At 33.3% G+C, this 27,442-nt stretch overlaps 2 protein-coding genes across 2 annotated transcripts; one reads left to right on the top strand and one right to left on the bottom strand.

Moving 5' to 3' along the window:
* Window positions 1-1,151: 1,151 nt before the first annotated feature.
* LOC117331075 (von Willebrand factor D and EGF domain-containing protein-like) lies at window positions 1,152-17,090 on the bottom strand. The gene is made up of 11 exons (XM_033889671.1): window positions 17,060-17,090; window positions 16,361-16,461; window positions 14,821-14,835; window positions 12,751-12,837; window positions 8,755-8,946; window positions 5,504-5,672; window positions 4,459-4,649; window positions 3,873-4,145; window positions 2,789-2,912; window positions 2,290-2,410; window positions 1,152-1,988 (listed from the first exon to the last, which is right to left on the bottom strand). Exons 1-11 carry the CDS (start codon window positions 17,088-17,090, stop codon window positions 1,931-1,933), a joined length of 1,362 nt encoding a protein of 453 aa, XP_033745562.1. The 3' UTR covers window positions 1,152-1,930.
* A 3,095-nt stretch (window positions 17,091-20,185) lies between these two features.
* On the top strand, window positions 20,186-26,739 carry LOC117331057 (oncoprotein-induced transcript 3 protein-like). The gene is made up of 8 exons (XM_033889651.1): window positions 20,186-20,267; window positions 20,569-20,778; window positions 22,386-22,547; window positions 23,432-23,458; window positions 23,957-24,160; window positions 24,587-24,766; window positions 25,168-25,235; window positions 26,306-26,739. Exons 1-8 carry the CDS (start codon window positions 20,186-20,188, stop codon window positions 26,363-26,365), a joined length of 993 nt encoding a protein of 330 aa, XP_033745542.1. The 3' UTR covers window positions 26,366-26,739.
* Window positions 26,740-27,442: the final 703 nt, after the last annotated feature.

The raw sequence follows: 27,442 nt of genomic DNA, 5'->3' as shown, positions 1-27,442 counted from the left end.
TAAACAATCTGTTTATACCACACGTGGTATAAACTCTGTACGCATTTCGATTGGCTAACACGGTGAACTTTGACCCAAGCTGCAATTGTTATTGACGTCATCAATAATCTAATGACGTCACATCATCGGGTCCCGGACGTCACCGGTACACTTTATTTGCATACGCGAAATTATACTCGGCCACGTTTCCCTTTGATTCGAGCCGATATTATTGTGGTAGAAACAGGTCACACGACTCGTGATTGTTGGATATGGAATTTATTTCACACTCGTAAGTTATTTTTTAAAAGTTGCAAAAAACACTCGCTAAAGCTCGTGTCTTTTGTAACTTTTAAAAAATAACTTACTCGTGTGAAATAAATTCCATATCCAACAACTACTCGTTGTGTAACCTCTATTTCTACCACAATACACTGTGTTATTCCACTCTCAAGCCATTGTATAAATGTGCCGACTGTTGGATATATATGTGATATTCCACTAGTGGAATATGACCTTCCGATCTTTTGATTGGTCAATTTTGACCCGAGCTGCAATTGTTATTGACGTCATCAAAAATCGAATGACGTCACATCACCGGGTCCCGGCTATCATCTGTACACCTTGTTTGCATACGCGAAATGACACTTGGCGACGTTTCCATTCGATTTAAGCCGATATTATTGTGGTAGAAACAGGTCACACGACTCGTGATTGTTGGATATGGAATTTATTTCACACTCGTACGAGTGTGAAACAAATTCCATATCCAACAACCACTCGTTATGTAACCTCTATTTCTACCACAATACCCTGTGTTATTCAACTCTCAGACCATCAGTTAATCATTACAGCTGTTGATAAACAATCTGTTTATACCACACGTGGTATAAACTCTGTACGCATTTCGATTGGCTAACACGGTGAACTTTGACCCAAGCTGCAATTGTTATTGACGTCATCAATAATCTAATGACGTCACATCATCGGGTCCCGGACGTCACCGGTACACTTTATTTGCATACGCGAAATTATACTCGGCCACGTTTCCCTTTGATTCGAGCCGATATTATTGTGGTAGAAACAGGTCACACGACTCGTGATTGTTGGATATGGAATTTATTTCACACTCGTAAGTTATTTTTTAAAAGTTGCAAAAAACACTCGCTAAAGCTCGTGTCTTTTGTAACTTTTAAAAAATAACTTACTCGTGTGAAATAAATTCCATATCCACCAATCACTCGTTGTGTAACCTCTATATATAACAGTGCACAAGTATCTACTTACGATGTTTGATGGAAATCGTATCCATATGTTCACGGTATTAACAGACATATGACATTTAATTTGTGTCTTTTATAGATATAGTCGATTTTATAGTCGATTTACAAACTTTCACGTGGTTCTGGCAGGAAAAGAGCCTAAGCGGTGAGATTGAATTGCAATCCCGACATAAATTGGAAGTGAACAGCATATACACCTTTTTATTTACCCAATATTTTGAATACAATCTAAGATCCAGTGAACTTTCAGTTCCGTTTTCCCCGATACGCTTTTCTAGATTTTCTAATTTCATATTTGCCATGGGTGTTTTTGCGACCAAACTGACCACAGGAAAGATATATAACTGCTTTCCATTTATTAGAAAAGGTATATATCAGAAAAAATTGCAACTTGTGCGAATATTCCTTTTATGGTGGATACAACTACATGTACATATAATTTCATTTTAGCTAAATTGCGTGAACACACATTTCTACAAAAATAGATATGACTAGGCAAAAACTATATATACTATTAATGAAGGATATATAAGGTTTTGTACAAATACACATCAGCCAGTTGTATTCAATGTACCTTGCTAGAATAAACTTTAGATGTGATACACAACTGTTCAGTGCCATATCTCACTAGATAGGTGGTTAGAGTAACCTGGACCATGGTCACGTCTTTATCCTCGACCTTTTACTGTGTCGCTGAACATCGAAGAATCGCTCACTTTTTCTACTCTGAAAGAAAGAAAAGAAGACTTAGAAATGCAATCACCAATATAAATACATTATATATTGTTGTAGGTATTCTTGTTATATTATCATTGCATGTGCTAACCAAGAACGTTCGTACCCACGACCCACGGAACTAGACTAGTATACAGTAATCATTTTGAAATTTTAAGATAATATACTCAAAATTTGTTTGGCGACGGATTAATAATAAATGTTTTTAAAAAATTAAAGAAAAAAGAAAGAAAGAAAGAAAAGAAATCCAGTGCAATTAAACGATAACATATTTGATTACTATTTTACTGACTTTCGGACTTTGATCTTCCACATGACGAGACCGATTATAGCGACTGCCGCTATTACACCTGCCACAACACCAATGACCCAAAGGTAGTCACTCTCCTCTTCTGGAACCATAGGGTTACACTCTGTCCGAAAAGTAGAAATAAATAGTGCCATCTGTATGTTGAGGAGTCCAAATATGACAACGAGAACACTACCAAAAAGTTCTAATAATTGATATTGACATATTAACCAGCAATAACTGTAGTCCGTCTTCTAGTAAGCATATTTGCTTCTTGATCATATGTTGAAGTGTCTACAAAAACATGTATTTAAAGTGTCAGCAATAATCACTAATAAACTCTTTAAACAAAATTTACACGTTTAAAAAAGTCAAGAAATATTGTAGAGTTTATATTTAGGACTCTATATATACTGTATATATATATATTATTTTGACGGAACAATTTCCTGATACATATACTTTACTGTTAAAGCCTTAGTTTAACCATGTGAAACATTACCTGCCATGGTTGTCCTTTTAGACCACTTGTAAGACGATGCCGCTGGGTTACACATCTGACATATATCGGCAGGGTTAACGTCATTCTCGACGGTACATTTGTTGTTTATGAAACAGTAACCTTCCTGGTGAATGAAAACACATGAAGCCTATGATGACATCATCAAATACATTCTACGATTTACCCTTCTGAATATTTCGAGGATTGAAACTGTACACCAATTTTAAATCGTAACTTCCAATTGATGGGAGAGGTGAAGTTGACAAAGCGTAATGGTAGTAGATACCGCTAATTTGGCTAGGCGATTCCAAAGCCCTGACAGGGAACTTGATAGATAATATCTCCTTCGTCATTTTATGTATCCACGTCAGATATATCTTTATTCAATTATCGAACTTAAAGCAGTATGTACAATGTACATGTATACAGTGAGGAAAAGATTAACGATATGAGCTACCTGTAATTGTCCTGTGTCTTGTAGATAGCATTGCGTTCTATCCGTATATCAAACTGACAAACTTTTTTACGAGGGATGATTGATATGTTCTGTGCCTCGTATATGTACTCAAGGATGTTCCTTTTAAGTCCTACAATTCCAAAAAAGGAGTTCTATAAAAGTGGCTTTGAGGCCCTTCAACATCGCTGGAAAAAGTGTATAGATACTGAAAGGGAATATGTTGAAAAATAATACAATATGTCCGGCAAAATTCAAATCCGTCAATATGAGGCTCACAGCATATCAATCAGCCCTCGTACATAAAGGGAATGGGATCAAGACTTGAGACATAAATTTATTAATATTGAATATATATATATTTGTTTGTACATATCAAATATTATATAACAATATGCTAACTATATTTCTGCTTCAGAACTGCATAATTACTTTGTGAACTTATTATGGATACTTTAAAATCTTCATTGTTTATAAGGCGACATTTTAACTATGGCGTCCTTTTCCGCTGACTGGTAATAAACAGTCTGGACAATACAGAGCAAGTCTGGAACTTCATCAGGTATTTATATCAACAAACAGACTGCCTTTTTCTCTTTTGTAAACTAAGTTGATAGCATTATTGATTACCTTCAGGACAAATGCTTGCTTTCCTCTGTATGACATCGGGGTCTGGCATTTAGAGTCAAATATAAATAACGTGTGTAAATCACCAAAGTGGATACCGTCATTACTGAGGGCCACGTGGTACCCCTCAATAAAGGTGTTGTTGTCGACGTGATTGCCGGAAGTGTCCCTCTTCCGTCTGGTCATCGTCAAAGGGCAGAAAAGATTCATGAAGGTTTGAATCTCAGCCGTTACAATAGTTCCTTTTTCTTCATGCACTACTCCGTTAATATCATACTAGTAAATACAATAATATGTCGTTTCAAATGTTGTAGTGATTGATTAGAATATGATTCATGTTATGAACATTGTTAGTTATATTAAAATTAAGGTCATTCACGTTTTTCACATTCATGAATATCTTAAATCTTAAAATGTATTTATATATAAATATCGTAAGACACGTTTTTAATGACACTATTATGACACCGTACGATTGTTTCCACAGAGAAAATGAATACCATTAATTCTATTGTTGGGCACATATTTATACTGTCCATAAAGTCTATAAATTTTACTACAAATCAATACCAAGCTATAACTTTCTCACCCAGAAAGGTGTCATGTTACATTTTAGATGTCCTTTCGCTAAAAAATCGTCTCCGGTTGCCATTGCAGAATCACATTCCCATCTCTGTTTGTCACACATTCCGTCGTCCAGAAGTTCCTCAAAGAATGGTGGTATACTTAAATCTATAGAACAGTCTGGTCCTCCGAATCCATCGTCACAGTCACACGTTCCTAGATAATGTCAAACATTAAATAATAATTTCAATAATAAAAACTCTAATGGGTCAAGATCAAATATGTTGCAGGTGGGGATTTCAAGCGCTAATAACTTACATCCTACAATTATATGGACATAGAGAGAAATACCAGTCAACACAAAACTATAACTATGATCAAAATGCTCTGAAGTTAATTTTTCCTGTGAAAACTTTGATATGAGGAAGAGTAAGAAAAAAATCAATTAATAATGATTTACAATTAAGATTCTTTCGAAAGGCACCTTTATATGATCGATTATGAACAGTAGATGATGTGCGTTAAACATACTTCTACCACAATACCCTGTGTTATTCAACTCTCAGACCACCAGTTAATCATTACAGCTGTTGATTAACAATCTGTTTATACCACACGTGGTATAAACTCTGTACGCATTTTGATTGGCTGACACGGTGAACTTTGACCCAAGCTGCAATTGTTATTGACGTCATCAATAATCTAATGACGTCACATCACCGGGTCCCGGACGTCACCGCTACACTTTATTTGCATACGCGAAATTATACTTGGCCACGTTTCCCTTTGATTTAAGCCGATATTATTGTGGTAGAAACAGGTCACACGACTCGAAATTGTTGGATATGGAATTTATTTCACACTCGTAAGTTATTTTTTAAAAGTTGCAAAAAACACTCGCTAAAGCTCGTGTCTTTTGTAACTTTTAAAAAATAACCATATCCAACAACCACTCGTTGTGTAACCTCTATTTAAATTATAACGGAACTATTAAATTGCGTCAATGTATATGGTGATACTTAGCTGGTTGGGTATACATTTATGCATTACAGTACCATTGACACATCTACCGAAGTCAGAACAATTCCCAGGACACGCGATTTCTTTGATGGCTGCAGCTATTGAAGGTTTTCCAGTCACGCCTTTCGTCTCTAAGGTCGTATTTAGCTCTAATTCTGCCAGACAACTGCTCTGTAGCGCCTCCCTCGATGAATCGGTCCATTCAGTCGAATTAGACAGCTAATTGAAGGTTAATATTTATTAGGTTAAATATGTTTGATGTATCACATGTAGAAGGTAACTAACTTTAGATATTGGTTAATCATATCTACAAAAACCAAACTTCTACTTTAAGAATGATATGTTTTGAAAAGAATATTAATTGAGATTGTGTTTAATGAGTAATAAGATAATGTAAGTTACGGATATTGTGACTTTAATTCATTTTCACGACATTTCGAACGCACACACAACGAAATAAATAATCTGTGAAACCTGCTTATGTTTATAGTTACTTGTAGATTTCCACTCCATTATTACCTATCCATGTTAATGTTCTCAAAACCCTCTCACACTTGACCCAAAATAAATAGCACAGGAACTGTATACACCTTTAAGACATTGGCACAAAAATCCTGGAAGAGAAGTTTTACACACGAACGGGCGGACAGAATACAATTATACATGACAGTTAACATAGCATACAATGCAATACACGCTCTGATTATGACAGAGTAAAACCATTATGTATTGAATGTATTACATCGTTGTCAATGAAACATTGAATACTGCCAATTGATAAATGTAATGTTTTCCACACCAAGTATTTATATTGATATGCACCGCTGTATGGATTTCGTTTTCATCAGTACCCAATCATAACAGCATTTTATATGCCTCGGATTTAAAGCTCCATGCTTAAAACACTTTATAATACTTTCATGTAAATAAGTCAAGCAATGCTAATTTTTAAGCAAATTTTACTAAAAAAATCGTCGTCATACCTTTGAATTCGTCAATGCTACGACAAAATAATATTTTGTTTTACATTAAGTTCACGATATAGTGTTTTACAGACACGTAAAAATCTTACCATAATGTCCATTACACACATCTGGATAGAATGATGGGTATTGGCATTAGGTATAATTACACATAGCTGAAATAACTTTGAATTTCCGAGAGTGGATTGGCAATAGGTCCGAGCCTGTGCTTCGGTCATATGTACCACTTCTGATGGTTTTGACTGCAATTAAAAAGGAATTGACCTCATTTTTATAACGTGTGTATAAACAAATGAATATTCACTAGAACAATTTATATAATTAAGTTAAATCTTAAGTTCAATTATGACAATATATGTAGATTGACCAGACGGTGGTTCAAGTGGCTTGATATTTGAAAACTTCTCAGACTTAAACCAGATACATGTATATACCATATTTGCTGGATTTTATATGCAGTATGATTTTTAATATCCATTTAAATGTTTCTACATGTACCTACTCTTTTTTATCCGAAATGCTAATGAATGAGATTTTTATTGAATAATCTTAGTAGATAGAACTTGATACGAATATCCCCAGGGATTCAACGATAAAACATTATGGTAGAAATAAAGGCAACTGAAGTCGTTAAGACAGCATGCAAATATACCTTCGTTTATTTTGATGATACAGGCCCCTTTTGCTCCGGTTTCGTTTTATACTTCGCTTGACACGAGATTCTTCTGTTATCCTGTAAATTCTACACGTGTTTACTTTGACTTCCCCTCTCGCTGTTCTAGGACAGGTTGAAACCATATCGGCAGAGCATTCTATCCTGGTTGTTTGAGTTGCTGTGGAGTTGCATTTGCAACGTCTATATCCACGGTTCCATGGTTTAAGTGTATGCACATCTAATGATGGATCGAATAAATTCACAGCTCCTGAGATATGACTAACGCTTTAAAAGAAATCAATAAGTATATATTGAGACAATTGAGTTATAGTACCATAATAACCAAGATGGCTATGTTGGGGTATTCATACACATTTCGATATCGGTATAGGTATCAACATGTTGTCATACTCTATATTACGAGTATAAGTAGTACGAAAAAGGTATCAAAATGGCTTGAAAACATTAAGAGCAGAATTTGATCGTTCCGACATGCACGTGGTTTAAAAAAAATATGTTATTTTCATTTTTTCAAAACGTTGCTGAGTTATATGAGGCAATGAAAAACTTACAGCCATGAATTCGAGAAGTTTCTTGGTTTGAAGTGGAAGTCGTAGGTTGAAGATTTGAATTCGTCACAGTGCTTTGTCGTATCTTTTGAACTGAAATAGGTTTTGTCACTCTTTTTAAAGTCATCCGTACAATCTTCAGTCAAAGTTCCACAAAGTCCCTCTGTCTTCCTTTTGTCTCTGACAGATGGATATATATACACTGTAAGACGGAGGCCGACAACGTTCACTTCAATCCTAGACCCAATTGGAGTGTAAATCTAAATCAAGAGACAACGGTTTGATTACAGAAAGGAAATATCATGTCTTGATATCAATTCGATTAATTTTAATTTTCATCGTCATCAAGTACTATATTTCAGCTCGTACCTATATCATTGATGTCGAAACCTCATCAACATGTCGACTAAAATAAATAGTACTGACAAGTAACATATTTTCGAGACACTCTTATAAAACATCGGCGAAGATTAAAGCATGGATAGTTCACAAAATAACAATGAAAAATGATTTCATTACAATGATAGCTTTTCGGCGTATATAGTTGTGAGCAGATTTTCTTTCATTGTCGGTTCTTCGGGAAAATGAGGTCGGCATGTTATCTTGGTCTAATCATCTTTTGAATATATTGTAGGCTAACAATTCCGAAATAGTACAATAAAAAGTTAAAATACAAAGAATTCTGAGAGTTGCTGAATAGACCTGGTGTGGGCCATAGGTCTTCGTCTTTAACAAGTGTACCCAGGATCCCATCAATTACATAACCACCCCATAATGAGGCGATCCGATTTTATATGTAACTCTGTTTTGCAAATAAGGTCGGTAAGGCACAATGAAGATAGATAGGTAGATGGATTAGGGAGTACCGACTACGAAGTAGACATACATATCATCGTTCGTTGATGCCGACTGGTTAGCAGGTTTAGAGTGGGTTGCTCAAATGGCTTTTTTTCTTACTGAAGCGTTATTGGTAACTCCGATTCCTGCATGAGTCAATTTGGGCCATATGCATGACATGCCACATATAACCTATTCAAACAATATATTTCAATAATCAAGAGGATGAGACCTGTATTAATTTCATGGATATTTACCCGATACAATGTTGTGCCCTTTTGCCTGACGTCTAATGCAGAGTCGTTACAGACCCTGTAGTTTGCGTAACCACTTTTTCTGTCAATTACAAAGACATCTCTTCCAGCTTGTACGGCCACTCCCCAAACACAGAAAGGCGGACCACCTCTATGGACGTTGTCATAGTCACACGATCTAAATCTAGTTTGCACCTGAAGGGAAAACGAAGACAAATAAATAAGATTAGCAGAGTAAATAAAAACCGTTACTCTAGCTCAAAATGGATGGAATTATGTCACATCTGATGAGCTTATCAAGACTATGTAAATGTTGTCCAAATGGACAGGAAAACAATCAGCTTCGAACCAAACTGCATTCAATCAAACATTGCTGTCAACATGGACTCACTTTCTAAGTAGAAAATATGAGAACGATCTATTTAAAATTACACGGTCTAATCAATTTTGACAATGCTATCATCAGTAGATATATCTAACGAAGTCCTATCTTCCAAATGAATTTATTGTTGTATTTCAAATTATGATTACAGGGTCACATAGAAACAAGTAAAATATGAGTGAAAAATTACAAACCTGTATCGGATATTCAGTATGGTTGTACATAATATAGTCACCCTTGTCCTGAATGTCGTAAGGTCTTCAAAAGGAAAATGTGAGATACGTGTAAAACATAGCATTCTGAGAGTTCAACTGCAACACTTTATGACATATGAATTAATTTTGAATATGGCATTACTGTAATCACCAAACGATCAATAAAATAAACCATAGTTTATTGATAATTTCTACTAAAGATGCTAGTTATCTGAGTATTTCTATACTTGGAAGGCGTACACGAAATATATATATAATATCACCACCTTTCATTACTAATCGCTGTGAGGTAGCACTATAAATCGGCAAAAGTTCCGGCCTATCACAAGGAGACTTAACACAAACATACCGCAGCCTTCCAAAACACACTTACGCACTTGTCACACGCATGCATGTCGCACGCACGGGAGGCCGTCCTTAAATGACCTTAGCTGTTAATAGGACGTTAAACAAACCAAACCAAACAATTACTAATCGAATGTTAAAAGACAGTCAATGTGAATTAAAGATAAAAGAAATAAATCTGTTCGAAAAAGGGAACATAGAGGATATTTCTGGTTTCTTGATGAATAACAGTTATAATTTACCTCGTGGGATGGAAACTTTGTTAGTTTTCATTCGTGCGTGTGATGAAAACTGTAATATCTTTCACGAGTGCGAAGCACAAGTGAAAAATATCAACGTTTCCACCCCACGAGATGAAATATAACTGTTATTCCTCAATAATCTATTTGCTTGCCCTGTTATTATTACTCCACTGAACACAAAAGGTCCATTAGTGGGACACAGAAAACTAACACAAAGTAAACAAGTAATGATTGTAATAGGAAACCATTACAGAAGCCCCCCATAGTTCCGAAGATTCAAATGTGGGTGCCGTGGCAGCAAAGCCACGTAATCTAATTCGCAGTCCGAAAAAAAACATATATGCATCAATTTTCATAGAAATTAAGCATTTCGCCCAATCAGCTATTGCTAGTGCAACGAAACACCTTCAGTTGAATTCACTGACCCCTTATACTCCATATACTTATTATCGGCCGGCTGACGCCAGGCGATCTATTTGTGGTTGGTTTAAAGTTCGCACATGGGGAAAGGGAGTGGCTTGTTATGTATGTTGATATATGCATTGTTTTCACGAGTTTGACATGAATTTAACCATTTATATTCTGGCTGGAGTTTTTATATAAAACATTTGTGTATTTGAGGAAAAATCGTGAATTTAAAAGTCATGGCGAGATAATAATTTGTTTTTAAATAATGGATAACGATCTATCACTTAGTCTAAACTAACCGATAACAAATACACTGTACCAGAAACATTACACTCCTTCTTTTTAATGAGCTGTTTCCAGTAAAACATGTTTGCAATAAAAGTTCTTATTGAGTATTTTTGCTTTATCTTTTTCATCAAGATTGTCATATTACATTTCTGATCATGATATCTCCATATATCAAATAGTTAGTCATTTATGATATTGGTATATTTGTTTTCAAAGCATTTTATTTTCAAGTTTATTACTTCACATGTTATTTTGTATTTTTTTGGTCGTAATATCATGGTCATGCATGATTATCATTATATTACTGATTACGACATCTCCATTTATGCAATACTAGTCATGCATAATATTGGTATATTTGTTTGAAAGTTAATTTGTTTATTACTATTACTCTTTGTCTTTAATTGATTCCAATATAGTCTCCATTCCCTTTTCTTGACAACACATAATTGTATTTGTTATTCAAACATGCATTCCACTATGCGGTATGAATATTTTCATTCAGGTAGGATAACTTTTCTTTTGTAAAATATAATTACTATTTGAATGTTTTTCAACTATCATATCAAGAATATTGTATACCTCTACGAATGATAATGTGCCAAAACTTCTCATGGACAGTAATGATTTTTAGTTAAAATGTTGTCACCATGTTAATAAATGTCTTAGTCTATATGAATGACTCTTCGTTTTTCTTTTCAAGTTGCACATTTGCTTTCAATGGAAAAACCTCCCGTGTGAATGGTTGGTTTCTTAAATTTTGCTTTAGCATCAAGGTTTTTCTTGTTCACATTGTTTTCGAACAATATCTAAATTTCGACCAATCAGAAGCCTCCGTCAGAACTTACTTATAATCTTTTGATACAATGTTTATTTTGAAAAGATTATCTATTCTCAACTTTACCTATGGTCAAATGTCATCATGTGTGGATCGTTGTTGGCTGAACACGCACCAGGAGGTAGTCCGTCTGGGTCTCGTACATGAATCTTCATACAAAACATGGTATACATATGTAATTGTTTGCATTCTATCATAGATATTTATCCTCTGTTAATTGAGGTTAAGAATAGAAATTTCCATGGCTTCAAAAATTGTATTGCTGTTCTATTTTTTCTTTGATATGAAATGTAAGAGTGGTATGTGACATATCTCCGGATCATTACTCTCCTTAAAGTTTCGAGAAAAAACTAATGATGTTTGACGAAGATGATGATGATGATGATGATGATGATGATGATGATGAAGATTGTCATCGAAAGTGTGTATTTTTAAAAGTGTTGCCATTAAATGTCACCTTTTTCGTAGTTCTGAATTTTCTTTGAGTTATCGAAGTTGAGACGGTATCGTCGTATCCAGAAACTCCTTTGGAACTAATTCCGTGGTATTGCTTCTCTTAAAGTGTTTGTTATACACATGACATCTGTTTCTCGGGGATCAATCAATGTAATAGTGATCATTTTACAATAAAGGCGTGTTTGTTAACCCCAGTACACTAGTCTGTTACCAATTCACTTCAGATAACGTAATTGAATTCATAAATGTATCTTATATATTCATTATCATTATTTTCTTATTTCTATCGGTGAACCTTACGACTCGTTCTTACGAAATAATCTTTATCGGTATACAATATAATTCCGCTATAATTGTATTTCAGCATTTTGATAATTGTTAATTACCTTGATTAAGGGAAGACTATATTCTGACCACAGATTGTGGAAAGCATACATATCTGTACGCAAAATGACATCGAAAGACGTTTCAAATTTTGTATGGCCCTCTTCTTCATCTGTTGCAACTTCTATCTTTAAAACATCAAGCGACGTCTGGGTTAAAATGGTCGTCCCACATGCCGATTTACCGAATGACGTTATCCAACGGCATTCGTCGCTTTGTTTCGTAAACAAATTTACATTTATTTCGCAGTTGTCGCCTTCAGGTCAACATCCGATTGGTACTGTAGGCTGAAGACGTATAACGCTAGTACTTCCTCTGACAATGGTGATAAACGGAGTTAAAACCTTCAACAAATACAAATGCAGAATTTGGAATTAACTATGCTAAGGACAAAAGGTCAAACGAATTTAGCAAGGATATATTTACGATATTTTGACATACCTTTATTCCAATGAATACCTCGGCACTTTTCATAGATGACCCTGGAGGACCCTTTGTTGTTGTCCTTGCCCTAACTGAACAAGACACCTTCAAATATAATTGAAATTGATGTTCACTTTAAATGTATCAATAGCAAATGTTACAAAAACACAATCGAAACCCGTATTATAAACAGTATAGGAAATGTGCTCTAGACACGAAATAAAGGATGGACAGACGGGAAAACGCTCAGACACACGAATCAGTTCAATCCGGATATATAGAATTACTATAATATCAGGTTCTTACAACATCGCTTGAACAAGCAACACCAAATAAAATTAAAATGCGAAAACATTGCTACTGTAATTTCATGAGAATATTTTGTTATTACCGTTACTATTTTACTTTAACTTCCAATGTCTCTTGTAACCGTTATATTGTATAACGAGAAAAACAGGTGTAAAAGGCATTGTCATGGATGGGAGCATTTAGTTTTGTACAAATATGCATAATTTAATAGAAGAAAAACAAACGTTCTTTCCCAGGGTGGCCAAGTTGCTTTCATTTAGAATGATGTAATCGACGCTGCTGAAATGCACTGGTCTCAGTGAAGTCAGGAAAACTCCGTCGATATACCAGGTGACCTGATAAAATAACTCTGGTTTATGGACGCGTTTGTCAAATTTGCAGTAACCTCTGTAGCTCTTCGTAGAACCCCCCCGGTGTAATATCGAGGACGACTGTAGCATTTGGAGGGGTATAGGATGGTCTTACACCTTCAAATCAAAGGTTTGAAAAAATGTGTGAAAACTGTGGAGGTAAGAAATATATTTTCGTAAGTTCAATTCAATTTAATTTCTTTCTTTTTTTTATTTTGATTCTCACCACTGTTTAAAACTCTCTTTCATAGTTATGTTATTTTTTTCGTATTTTGTCTCGATTTATTGATTTTGAGATAAAGAACTGCCTATTCGTTAACATGTCGACAGTTGATTTTATCAAACAGATTTCTAAATAGACAAGCATAAGTAATTCCACTAGAGATTTACTAATCCACACAATTTTACCCAATAACCAGCTACCGTCACATGTAAGCATAGCGTTGAGCAATGCAATGAAATGATACAAAATGAAAACAGAATATTGTGAAGGACGAAATAATAACGTCATGATAATATGGCATTTATTATAATGCCATCCGATTAACAGCATATCGAAATGTGCTAAAAGAAATGGTTCTGAAATAACAATATTAACAGACGGGATATATTTTTGATGAAAGGAGAAAAATTCATAATTTACAGGAAAGTATTCAAGGAAAAAACGTACGTACATAATGTAAGCAATAACGATAGTAAGAGTGAAAAAGATGCAATTGAAAACTATGCAACGTGTTGATATAGAGATCGCACATTGTTGTCAAGTGTAGATAAAGTTGACGTCTATCTGCTAGCCGCATTATAAATAAGGTTAAAGCATAAATTGTTCGCAAGAATCAAAACAAGTAAATTCATTTGATTTGACAGCAGGAAAATTGGTGAAAGAATTGATTACTTCTAGAGGCTTGATTTAAATTTTAGAAAGACATTTGAAAATGTTGGATTTGGTTTGGTTAAATATTCAATTGGTAATGTTAATTAGTTTTTTTACCATATGAAACTTTGTATAAGGTAATGCACTCTTTTACACATCTACCAAATGTCAACAACATACACATATAGGCTTGGGTATCAAGCAAATACGATTTTAAAATATGAAAATAGTTATTGTTTGAAAAATAATGTGGAGAACTACTGTTATACTTGTAACAGGAAAAGTGTTTTCCTGCATAGGATGACTTGAATGCGGAGGTAGGAGGATCATCAAGAGCAAATGTGGACGACAATTTACGGGAGAATGGACAGGTATAAATCAAGCTAAACAAAAGAAATGAGTCTGTAGACTTGGGAAACGATATATGGTGAAGAGTTACGTCATAAGGCTATTTTTCATTTTATTTTTTCGTGATTCCCACAGACTTGGTCCTACAGTTTTCGACGCAGTTATTCCTATAAACTACAATCTTTATTAACACACAAGAACATTTACCTGCCTCTCCAACACCTGTGAAAGAAAAAAAGAAACTATACATTTTCATTTTTTTTTTTATATTTAGAAAACGCAGCATCCGCCAAAAAAACAATAACTCGAATAAGCTTACAAACACTAAACCCATTCAGATATGTTATATATTTCATATCTTACCGAAACAATAGCCTTGCTCAGATCCTCCCGTCGGACCAAGATAATATACGCGATATTGGCCACAATTCCTAATCTTTACTGTGTATTCCGTTCGGCAACTCGACCCAGCCATAAGACATGCTGTTCGTGTAACTTCTTTTGCAGAAATAGGCGGTATCGTTCCTTGGTTCAAGAAAATATTTATAGATATCACTTTTTGCAACAACAAAAAATAGCAACAATGACGACGTCAACAACATCATTTTTTCCGATTTTGTTGACAACCAACACGCAAATCTATTAAGTCTACAATCAAATCATAATCTGATGATGTTCATAATTAAAAGGATTATCAGTGTGGTAAATATATGTTACATTATAACAAAAACCACAGGAAATATGGAACCGAAAGAAATTCTGACTGGATAAGGCATGCTTGATATGGCTAAAACAGTGTGTGAAATTTACTGCTCAATAGATAGGTGCATGTATAATGTACAACGTAATTCGTGCAGTCGCTATCACTTTACATGGGTTCAAAAATAAGGGTGTTATTGAATATTGATAGATAACTGAACAAAACAAAATTGAAATTCAAATCATTTTTCTTCTAAAAAACATTAATGTAAATATAAGCATTGAACTGTAACAAATTCCTAAAAAGCAGTCGATATAAGTACAATTTGGGCGACAATCAAATGTTCATGTCGCTCTAAAATAATTTATTTTGCATCATTGTATGAGTTATAATTATTCATAATGCGTCGACAAAGAAGATGCCAAAATAGTGTGAGATGTTATCGAAAAGTAAGCATGTAAGCAAATATTTTTACATGATGTTATAACTATCGTATTAATCTAAATAGTTGTTAAACTGATATCAACTTGCCTCTCATGCAGTGCACGTAAAATAATATAATTATACTAAACAATCTTCATTTATTTATTTATCTATCTATCTATTTTTGTAAAGAGAGATGCATTTTTAGTAAAAAATTATCAATTCATTTTAAATGATTTTAGTGCAATTTCGTATTATTGATAACGGACCTTCTTATCATATGGCGAACTAATGGAACGTCATATCCAACATTATAAAGTGGTTGATCAGACAGAAATTAAACAAAAATCAGGGATTGAAAATAAAGATACACGAAATAGGTATCATACGTCACATGAAGTTGTTAAGGGTGATTATATTTCATATATTGATATACATATTTGTAATCTTAAAAAGCAAACAAGCAAAAGAATATGCTTAAAAATTGAATTGAAACAGATATATTTCACTACCATTGAGCCAGATAGGCAATTTAGTTCCACATGACATGAATTTTGGCGCGGAAGTCGTCATATCTTCTTCCCCGGCCCGATACCAGCCAGGCTTCAAGTAACGGTCACTTACTGGATCATCTGCTATATTGTATATATTATTCACAAATCTCAAGTCTGCAAACGGCAATTCTTTATAGTCAGTGCATGGATCAGCCACCCCAAGATGTAACCCTAAAAATAAATTATCTAAATCAATACAACTGTAGGTATTTAAGAAAAGTAGGAATTAGAAGTAAAAATACAATAAACTCATGCAAAATGTATAGATGCAACTTGAACATTACACTTAATTCATATTAACGAAAATAGTAATGACTTAAATTAAGTTGTGCGTTATTAACAAGGTTTCATCACAGGCGTCAGCATCTGGCTAGTATTGAAATAAAAAAAATACTCCTACTATATCAATAAGGTGTAACACTTTAAACAATTCTAAGATAAATAGCTTTACTTCCGTTCCTCAGTCGTTGCATCGTCCGATATTCAAGTGTTACACCTTGTAATATTTACAATATCAAAATAAACAAATTAAAGTAATAATACACTCAGAGAGCATAACTAATTGAGTTAATAAAGTCCTTACATCAGCTGCTGCGATGCTTTGATATACTTTTATTTAATTTTATTTTTTTTTTATTTTATCCGTTTAAATAATGGTATCAACTGAAATATGCCTCGCTATTTAAGATAATAACTTTTCGAAAAAAGCCTTAAGTATATAAGACGACGGACATTTTAGAACAAAATGAAATTCAGTTTAGAGGCTTACCTTGTGCAAGAGCAAATATTAGGAATATCATCTTGAATGCATTAATCTGTATTCATCTAGGAATATGTAGATTTTAAAGCGGGTTTGTTGTTTATATACACTGACGTAGAACACCATGTCCAATGAATGACATTTTATCCGAGACATTCAGAAATCAATACTGAGGACACTCCTCTAGGGAAACCATAAATATAGTTTCTTTTGCCTTGATGCTTAAATATCGTATTTCTGAATGTTTTGTATACTTGCTGAAAAATAACGACTATGAAAATTTCAATTTGTAACAGATTTACTACCTATCATCATTGTGATTGTACCAAAGTGGCTAATTTACATATTAATGCTTAATTGCATTAATAAACAAGTTTCGTTGTAAGATCTATTTCCATAGTTTTGACATTGTGTTTGTCTTTGTTACCTTGTATGCTACTTACAGATATTTATATAGCAGGGAAAAGGTTTGGTGGTACTTTAAATCATTCAGATCAAAAGGTGTATTGTTTACATTTTCGTTAGACCGGTTTGTATTTTGATTACTTGATATATATATATTTATATTGTCATCAGCAGCACTGGAGAGTACATAAATGCACAAAACAGTATTACGGTGTACTATTTTTAATGTGAATAAGATGTTTGATCATGCAGCATCACTGTAATTATTTCTATTGTATGCAAAAAGTAAAAACTCACACACAATACTGTGCAATCTATTTGGAAATCAACTGACAAAAACATAAATCACGTTTGATATATAAAAAGATAACTTCCTGTTTGATTAAAAGTGTGTAGTTCAGCGTTATTAGGAACGAAGGTGTCATCAAACGTTTTCAAAGACAAACGATTGGGTGTGTAAAATACATAAATTATTTCTGATCTATTTGGAAATTAATTGACAAAATACCTATGATCTTCAAGCTGAACGTTATCATTTCGGTTGATATTTTATATCATAATTATAAACCGGGTGCGAAAGCTCATGTTAGAATGTAGTAATAAAGAATCATGAAAACTGAAACACCATGTTCCTCTTATTAATGTCTTAAAACCGGAGCCTTAATGAGTAGAAAATAAGCTCGGAATTAGCTCAAAATACTCTTGGCATTTGTTGGAAGTGCGTAAGGCATGCGGTTGGCATAAGTTAGGTGCGTCCGGAATACACACGGTATGCATAATGTATACGCTGCTATTCGCAGCTAGACCAATAGCGATTCGCTCTAAATACACAAATTATACACACGCCTATGGATGTTCTGAATCGTTATCATATATGGTGTCACACATTTGTCAAAGTAGTCGAAATTTTGAGCGTACGGCGGCGTACTGAAATTTGTTTATAAGGTACTCAAAAATCCACGATATAACGATGTTTAAGTATGAAAGGGGCTTTACAGCCTAAGGCATGTCCAACGTGACCTGTGACCGATCGGGAATATTTGTATATATATTAACGTTGATGTTGTGCAGTGAAAAGCTGCTGGTATTTTGGCTAGGCGATTAGGTGTCGTAGATTGTGAGTTAGATACCCGGTCAAGACACTAATCATAAAAGTATCATCCTTTGTCATCTATGTCACTATGTTTTAATCGCCGAAGAACGTGGACATGGTCCAGTGGTATAAGCTGCAGGTATTTCTGGCTAGGCGATTAGGTGCCAGGCTCCTTCAGGTATTATCAAATTTAGCGCGAACCTGAACGTGAATCTATTGTAACGTCACTGTTACCGTTGTGCTGGACCTCGACAGTCGCTGACAACCATTCCGATGGTAAGATATTCAGTTGGATATTGAAATTTCCTAAGTGAAATGTAAGTGTGATGCACTAATGATATATTGTGACCTGTTGAGAATACTCTATTGCCTCATAGTATTGCCGTCACTCAGCAACACTATCAGACCAGAGTGCCCTCTAAAGAAGGTTATTATATATAAGTAGTTCTCTTGTGTGTACCTAATGGGAAGTTAGTGTTCTATCATGTTATCTTCTAAATCTATCAAATCGCTCAACCCACAATAAGGCAAGCTAAACATATAGAAATATTGTCCCAAGTGATGAGGTCTTTACCATGTCACCCATTTATATCTCTTGTACATCCATACATTTGGACGTTGCCTGGATTTTAAATTAAAACAAAAACAAACTTTACCATTGAAATCATTTTATCTGAAAAGCTCTGAGATCAAATATTCCATTAGGTGTCCAATTGCTGTGCTTATACTCATCATTTTACTACATCAAAAACAAAACTTCCTTATTGATAAAACGTGTCAATCATTATCATAATGAGGAACGATATTTTCAGCATATCTGTGTATCTAAAAGATTGTACACGTTTTTAAAATCACCAACCAAACAATTTCGATAGCAAAATATCTTGTAAGTATTCAGTATAAGTTTTAAATGCATTAAAATATCATGTTTATCTTATATCGATATATCATCAGCTTATGAACTACATGTAATATGAAGATAAAACCTGATACAAATGCTACTGTTTCCGTGTGAATGTAATTATCGAAATATTTAAGTCGTGCAAAACTATAATTAACAAAATTTTCAATGAATCAATATTTTTCTTTGTTTAACTTTAACGCATCTTATGATTATCGATGCGATTCACATCAGTAGAATCGAATGTCATTGTCTAATATATAAATCTTGATTGACATGGGTTTTTATTTTATTATTTATCTATTCATTTATTTTTGTATTATTAAACTACATTTGCTAATTGATTTTTTTTTATATCTTACGTTTCAAATTCAATTCACAATTTTTTTATTTTTTTTTGCATTTGCATTTGCTTCATTTTGTGAAAGAGGGTATTTTGGCGTTTGCAGATTTGATAGACGCTGAACTAGCGTAGTCAACCATTATTCCTGTCTTTTGATATGATGCGTAATTATTCACAATCCATCAATCTTTTTATTTTATTTCATATTGTGTATTGTTTATTTTATTTGGTGTTAACGTCTCTTATCCGCATCGTAAACGTAATCAATGTTTATACAGTCAGCTTTCCATCATTCCAAATACATGTATATAAACAGTTAGCCAATCAGAACGTACCAGGACTACGGGATCATTATCAGTTGATATGCAGTGAAGGTCAGCATAGAGAGACGTAATGTTGTCTACCCCAGAGACAAGTATGCTGGTGGTCGTATTTGTGATTCTGAGCTTTGTAGGACATTCTCATTCTACTCCAGGTTAGTGTAAACTATCCACAAAGTATCACACGACCAATTTACAAGCTCCCTTATTTCGACCAATACATTCATTTTTATTATGATCTAATATTGCACATACATTATAATGCTATTGATTTAAGTTGATGTTCATACACACATTAATATCATTTTACTTACTCTTAATTAGATTTTATTGCATCACATCATTATAGCGTATATATGTATCATATCGAGGTAATGGCTACGCCTACTGATATGAAAATCTGAATTAGTTATTGTTAGTTTACGTTTTGATTTTTTCTCATTCGCTTCCTTTCAGACCATGATCCATGTGTTAGTCATGTTGCTATACACAAAGGGAAATACCGAGGAACAAAGTGTGACTACAGACTAGGAAAAGCACTAAACGACATATATATTGACGACAGTCTGTGGTACAAAGCAAATGGATTCAATGGCTCCCTCAGTATGCCTACACATCCTGTCTCCCTAGACAGATGTAGTACTAAGTTACCAATCTGGATGAATGGTAAGAATGTTTTTATTATTGAAATACAACATGTTATATACAGATATAAATCTATTCATTTGTCTTTACCATAAGTGTTTGAAATTTTAGTTCAGGTTGTATTGTAGCGAAAAGTTATATATATTCATACAACCAGGTGCGACGTGTTTCAAGGTTTTAATTATTGTTTAAGTTGCTAACAAAACTACTGCAGTAAGAATATAAAAGTTTTTTTTTTAAATGATGTTCTTCTCAGTATTTAAAAACGGACAAAATACTTCAGACAACAAGCAATGTCTGCTGTTAATCACAAGGGTTATTTTTTTCAAAGTGATCACACTGGTTTGGATATCAGCATAACTGTCACAGTCATATAGCAGAATTTGTATCGTTACAATAGATGCTAAAAATTGTTTATTTATACAATATTACCTGAAAGTCTTTTATCATAAATAAAATAATATATTGGAATCAAGAAACCCCATTTAACCTGAACAGTTGTTATGTGGTTTTTTTCTAATTCGATAACCTAAGTGTAAGTCAGTGTAGAATGTGGTCCAGATCACAGCGTACAGTCAATTTACCCGTTGTGCCATAAAAGCTATGATTTCACAAGAAAGCTAAACAAAATAAAACGAAATTTCAGAAATTTAACTCTAATCATAGCAAGAATACATCACTACATATATTATTGCAGTTATATGAAGTGTATTCGTAAACTGTATGTAGTTGCATTGCTAATTCAAAGACAGAGTAAACCATAAACGATTTAATTAGATTTCAATACAGTATTCAACTAATACATGTATATAGCTTTCTGCATCACTTCGAAAAAAACTCATAATATTTCCCTTTCAAATAACTGTTGTCATACTACATTGATTTTTTCGATTAATTTACGTCACAGCAGTGGAATTGTTTTGGCTTTTCTCTCGAACCAAAAATATGTATAATTATATACGGATATATTTTTTTTATAATAAAATTGATATATTAAAACAAATTTAAGTAAATTTGATGACACCACGATAGGTAATTTTTTTCATAGACAAGTTTTAAATATCAAAAGTAAACAGATTCATTGGGCAATAACGTAAAGATCGTTTTAATACATGCCATACGTATATCGACCACAGTCTGTTAGATTTGTTTCAGGACTAAGTAATTTATCCCCTCATGACGAAACAATACTTGAATCCGTAAATACGTACATGAGTGAATCCTTAAGTCAATGAAATCAAATTGTAATTGGAGTAAGAAAGACAAATTAGAAAGAAAGTTCATTTGTATTTGATTACATTCATTTTAACGCAATCTTTTATTTATATTTATATTTGTACTGTGGGATTTTCATCGTTTTCCGCTTGAAATGTTTCATAATTGTCATTTAGTTCAGTTTATATAGATATATGTTCGAATCATTTTAAACCTTTTACATTATGATGAATTGTTAAACAGGAAAGTAAGTGTTGTCCAGAGAGAGAACGAGGTATCTCTAAATACATTTCACCATGAAAAACGAGCATAAAACACACACATACACACGAAGACTATGACATGATAAATGCCTGTATTATGAAAAAATGTTATTAAAAACAAAACAAACGTACATGTATGTTCTGTTTTAGGTACACATCCGACCAGTGGTATGACAGTCAATAGGACCGCGTGTATGGCTGGTCCAAACTCAAACTGCATGTCAAAATACAATATACAGGTCAAAAATTGTAGTACATTTTATGTCTATAAATTACAAACAACAAATGGATTGAAAATGGCATACTGTTTTGGTAAGATGTTTATTTTTCACATAATTGATAAATCATATATTTCAACTAAAAAAAAAAAAAAAAAATCATTAATGACGTTGCTTAGAATTGATATGTGTGCTTAAAGTGATAAAAACAATTATTTGTAATACAAAGTTGATTAAATGTTGATTTTAATTTGAAACAAATTGGAAACCAAAATCTTACCTTAGACCTTAATTCAAATCGTTTACGATATTTACATTTTTCAATCCAGCAACATATTTAATAGTAGTGCATACTGTATAATTATAGAAAGATATATGTTTTCATTGTATTATAGATCATTATGTACGTTTTCATAACGTTTGAAAATAAAAATGTTTACATAAAAAGATCTTTGTGGCTGGACAACACTTCCCTACGTTTATGCATTTATTCTTTAGTTCGCGAATGTAAACTAAACATAAGTTTACATAAAATTCATTTTTACATGCATCCACAACCACCATCTCCACATACACGATTTGATGTTGACAGTACCGTATCTTTGTTGATGATTATATAAACAGCATATTTATGAACATAATATAGTTGAAGTCTAAACAGTAAGTCACCAACGATCAGCTTGGTGCCGTTTGTAATTACCTCCCTCGTCAGAAACTGGAATTAGTTTTAGAATTTTCTTCTTCTTTTTCTTCCAGTTTTGATCTCAATGCTTTTAGAAGTACGATATTTGGTTTGTTTTTTTTCTTATCATTAATTTTGATAAATGATCTCCAAACGTTCGAAAACCGAATGTATACTGTTGTAATTACTCCCTGTTACATATCTAACATAGTTTTATATATTATTGTTTATGAAATTTGATATTCATTTTAACGTACAAGTGTAACAATGATGAGTAAATCATATTTTTATTATAGGTGAAGATGAACCGTGTCCACCGACAGGTATGTATATATGCCATATACATGTACATCGGATTAGAATAGAATTAAAATTATCGAACATTGAACCTTTGAAATAGTCAGGTTTTGATTAAATTACTACATTAACAATGAAATCGAACCGTTACTGTCATAGTAACCAAGGTGAGAGAGGACGTGAATGTAATTTCCATCAAATCTCTAGAATTCTCTGTAGACTTATTAAATTACATTCAATATCGATATCTTGCATATTTGACATTCTTTATCGAATATTTAATCTAAATTATAAACATCAAGAATAAAACTGAAAAACTGAAATGAATATGTTAACATATTAAAATATATAAATAATAATGTACACTAAATTACTATCTTTTATTCTCGTTTGTGGTAAAGCTCATAGTTGTATAATCTATTTCGTAATTAAAGATGATTTAAATTGTTGGTAATTACAATTTTCTTTCTTATGATGCTAAGCGTATGTGTAATGTACAGCTCCAGCATAATTTTGTCGTGTAGATCCATGCGAGGATATTGACCGCGAGGAGCTAAAGGATGACGGATATAGGTCTGCCACCTGTTCACGAACAGATATGTGTGACAAAGTCACTGATGGATGGTACCGTGTCACCAAGCCTGACAACGATGACACTGGACTACAAATGTTTGACAAGTGCCCAGGCCAGTTAAGCTGTGGTACTGCGTCGCCGATCTGGCTGGAAGGTAATTTCATTACAAAAAAAGTCGTATGCCCCTCCTTAAGAATTCCATACTTGTTTTGTCATTCTCGCCCTTCATTGGCTATCAACTTTTACCGCTATACCACCTGATGAAAGAGTGACACGAAGGGAAGTTATCCTGATCAGTTTGCTATTTTTGTAATAATGAAAGAATATTTTAAGTACCGTTCAAGTGAACAGATTTTGATAATTGATTGTTTTGATATACATAACGAACATGCAGACATTGTGAGTATCTAGCTAGTTGCCTGTCTACCTTTTTTAAACAATTTGATTATCATAACGTGATTTATGTGGAGAGATTTCAGATAAGAGTCGTCAGCTATCAGTTTCAAATTGATTGAAATAGCATAAAAAACGATTTTCTTTTGTTGTTTTTGTTGGGGTTTTTTTTCGTTTTTTTTTTCAGATCAGCATCCAACATCCTCAGAAGGCATCGTCTCAAGAAATGTATGTGTTAGAAATAATACAGGTTGCTGTGGCGAAAGATTTCAGATAAGGGTCGTTAACTGTCAATCATTTTTTGTCTATGAGCTCAAGGCAAGGACTACCTGTCCGCAGAGATATTGCTTTGGAAACGTTAGTACCGGTGAGTACAACAATAATTCCTTTCAACATAGTAAAACGGATTGGCTTTCGCTCCTTATTTCTTAATGATGAAATAATCTGGCGAAAAGACGAAAAATATTCTTTCGACAGCATAAGTAATGGAGGGTGGGGGTAGAGTTGGAGTGGGAGGGAGAGGGCGGATTTCCATTTTATAAGTTCGTTAAAATATTATATTCTAAAGTCAGTAAACAGTGAGTTAGTAAAATCATCTAATCAATAAATACTTTTTGTCTTTAATGCTTGCACATAAACAACGTTTTGTTGGTTTCACATGCATAATTTGAATGATATGACAAAAATGTCCGTCACAAAAAACTCAAATGTTTACTATTTATAATATGAGGACTGTCAACATTTCTCTATTATATTTTAATTTTGTAGACAGCAATTGCGTCATCGAAAACAGCACGCTTGATCGAAACAGTGGATTCCGTTTGCAAAGGCACAGCGTAAGTAAACTGATAAGAGCGATTCTGCATGTGACAAGGTTAAGATAAAGCTTATCGTTTTATAAATCTGCATTTACATTCAGAATGTTAACGTGATATTAACGTATCAACCATCATCAATTGAGACAATACACCAATAGATGACTGTCGGCACTTGTTCAAAATAGCAGCATGCATATTATACCATTAATAACTGATAAAGAAATGAAGAAAATCATTACCAAAGACTGTGCAAAAACTTAGGTTATCTCCCCTTCACAGCAAATACAGATTATTTTCGTTAAGTAAGCTGCATACTAAATTTTTGCAAATTAAAATCAATTTACCATAGAATCTAATGCAGAAATATAGAATATGCCTAAGGAAATACAGACTAGGAATGTCGAAATATAGAATGTAACCACTGTAATAAAGACGATTACTGTCGAAATATAGAATGTAACTACTGAAATACAGACGATTACTGTCGAAATATAGAATGTAACTACTGAAATACAGACGATTACTGTCGAAATATAGAATGTAACTACTGAAATACAGACGATTACTGCTGAAATATAGAATGTAACTACTGAAATACAGACGAGTACTGTCGAAATATAGAATGCAACTACTGAAATACAGACGATTACTGCTGAAATATAGTATGTAACTACTGAAATACAGACGAGTACTGTCGAAATATAGAATGTAACTACTGAAATACAGACGATTACTGTCGAAATATAGCATGTAACTAATGAAATACAGACGAGTACTGTCAAAATTTAGAATGTAACTAATGAAATACAGACGAGTACTGTCAAAATGTAGAATGTAACCGCTGAAATAGATAGTATAGATAAGGAATAAAGAATATGATCGATTGTAAATGTTGAAATGTACAATGCACTTGCAAATAGAAATAATATACAAACATCAAAATTATTGAATTTTAATGGAAAAGATACAATATGAATTAAAAAAGAAAACATTAAGTTATTCAATTTTAAATTCATTTAAACGACATGTCTTTTAACATTTGAATAACTTTCAAAATGTGATACTGGCCAAGTCAACGTTATTTTCAGATGGTGGACCTGATTCTGTCCTTCCTCGTGTCCTGGATATGGTCTTCTGGATGGTATTGATATCAACATTTCAACATTAATATGGGGCACAACACCTGTTGTAACATACTGTGATATAAATATTGAAACAAAATCTATGGAAGTGAGAATTATCAAAGTCTGTTTTCCGTCCATAGCCATCACTTCTATTACAATTTGTATATATATTCAAATAACTTATGCTTTATTGTAGTGTTTCGCTTGCACATGTAGATTTATACATAAGTGATATCACTAAATGGATCTAGATGGTATCACTGCAATAAATAAGTGATATCGCTAATTCCGAATAAATAAATTTTCATATCAATTTATGTTGCTTTCGGTATAGTATATGTACATATATGATACTTATTATGTAATTTTTTGAAACTGGTAATGTAATCTTTATATAGCAAGAGGAAATACAGAATGTTTGTCTTGCATCAATGTGGACTTATGTATAGAAGATACCAATTGAAAGAACACAACATCGTGGCACAAGGATAGAAAGGAGCCTTTGTTATGGCGAACACCATACTAATCAGTATGTTGGAGCCTCTAATCAATGTGGAAGTGTCAATCTTTGGTATGATTCTTTGAAGAGGTGGCATAGCACGCCATGTCATTCTACTTACCAAATGCATCTCGTATCATACTTACAATCGGAGCGGTCAGTTGATGCTGGAATGAGAAAAGTTCACGCATGTAGCGACTATTTTAATGCATTAAAACAATATGGATTAAGTTGGTCATGCGACATTTTAGTCTCCGGGGTTTAACTTGTAACCTACTTGTCACTTTTTTTTCTTTTTTTTTTTTAAGGTTATATACAATATTATTTGCCTAGACATTTATACACCATACAATGGACTGTCTGGAGATAGGCAGCTCCAGCTACAGTCCATAATACAAAAATATTCTCAATCTGTTGTCTTTCACTCATTACTTCTGTTTTATATATATTTCACACATTCCACTTTATATATACATGGTACATACTTGATACATTTTGAATATATAGACCTTATTATCAATATAAATATCTTAAAAAATCTCGCTTCTATAAAGTCCGGATAAAAAGTCCGGTTTCCTTTATTGATTGACTTGTCACTTTTT

The sequence above is a fragment of the Pecten maximus genome, chromosome 7 (assembly GCF_902652985.1).
Source record: "Pecten maximus chromosome 7, xPecMax1.1, whole genome shotgun sequence".
In the NCBI taxonomy this organism is placed as follows: domain Eukaryota; kingdom Metazoa; phylum Mollusca; class Bivalvia; order Pectinida; family Pectinidae; genus Pecten; species Pecten maximus.
The sequence above is the reverse complement of the archived record's forward strand: the minus strand, read 5'-3'. Positions and strand labels throughout refer to the sequence as shown.

What these genes read in the sequence shown, in the direction of transcription:
- LOC117331057 (XM_033889651.1), top strand. Translation starts at nt 20,186, where the DNA reads ATGTTGTCTACCCCAGAGACAAGTATGCTGGTGGTCGTATTTGTGATT. An exon ending in ACATTCTCATTCTACTCCAG is followed by an intron (nt 20,268 to 20,568) that starts GTTAGTGTAAAC and finishes GCTTCCTTTCAG; the next exon opens with ACCATGATCCATGTGTTAGT. An exon ending in GTCGCCGATCTGGCTGGAAG is followed by an intron (nt 24,161 to 24,586) that starts GTAATTTCATTA and finishes TTTTTTTTTCAG; the next exon opens with ATCAGCATCCAACATCCTCA.
- LOC117331075 (XM_033889671.1), bottom strand. Translation starts at nt 17,090, where the DNA reads ATGATATTCCTAATATTTGCTCTTGCACAAG. An exon ending in AATATTTGCTCTTGCACAAG is followed by an intron (nt 16,462 to 17,059) that starts GTAAGCCTCTAA and finishes ATTTATTTTTAG; the next exon opens with GGTTACATCTTGGGGTGGCT. An exon ending in GTAACATGACACCTTTCTGG is followed by an intron (nt 4,146 to 4,458) that starts GTGAGAAAGTTA and finishes TGTATTTACTAG; the next exon opens with TATGATATTAACGGAGTAGT.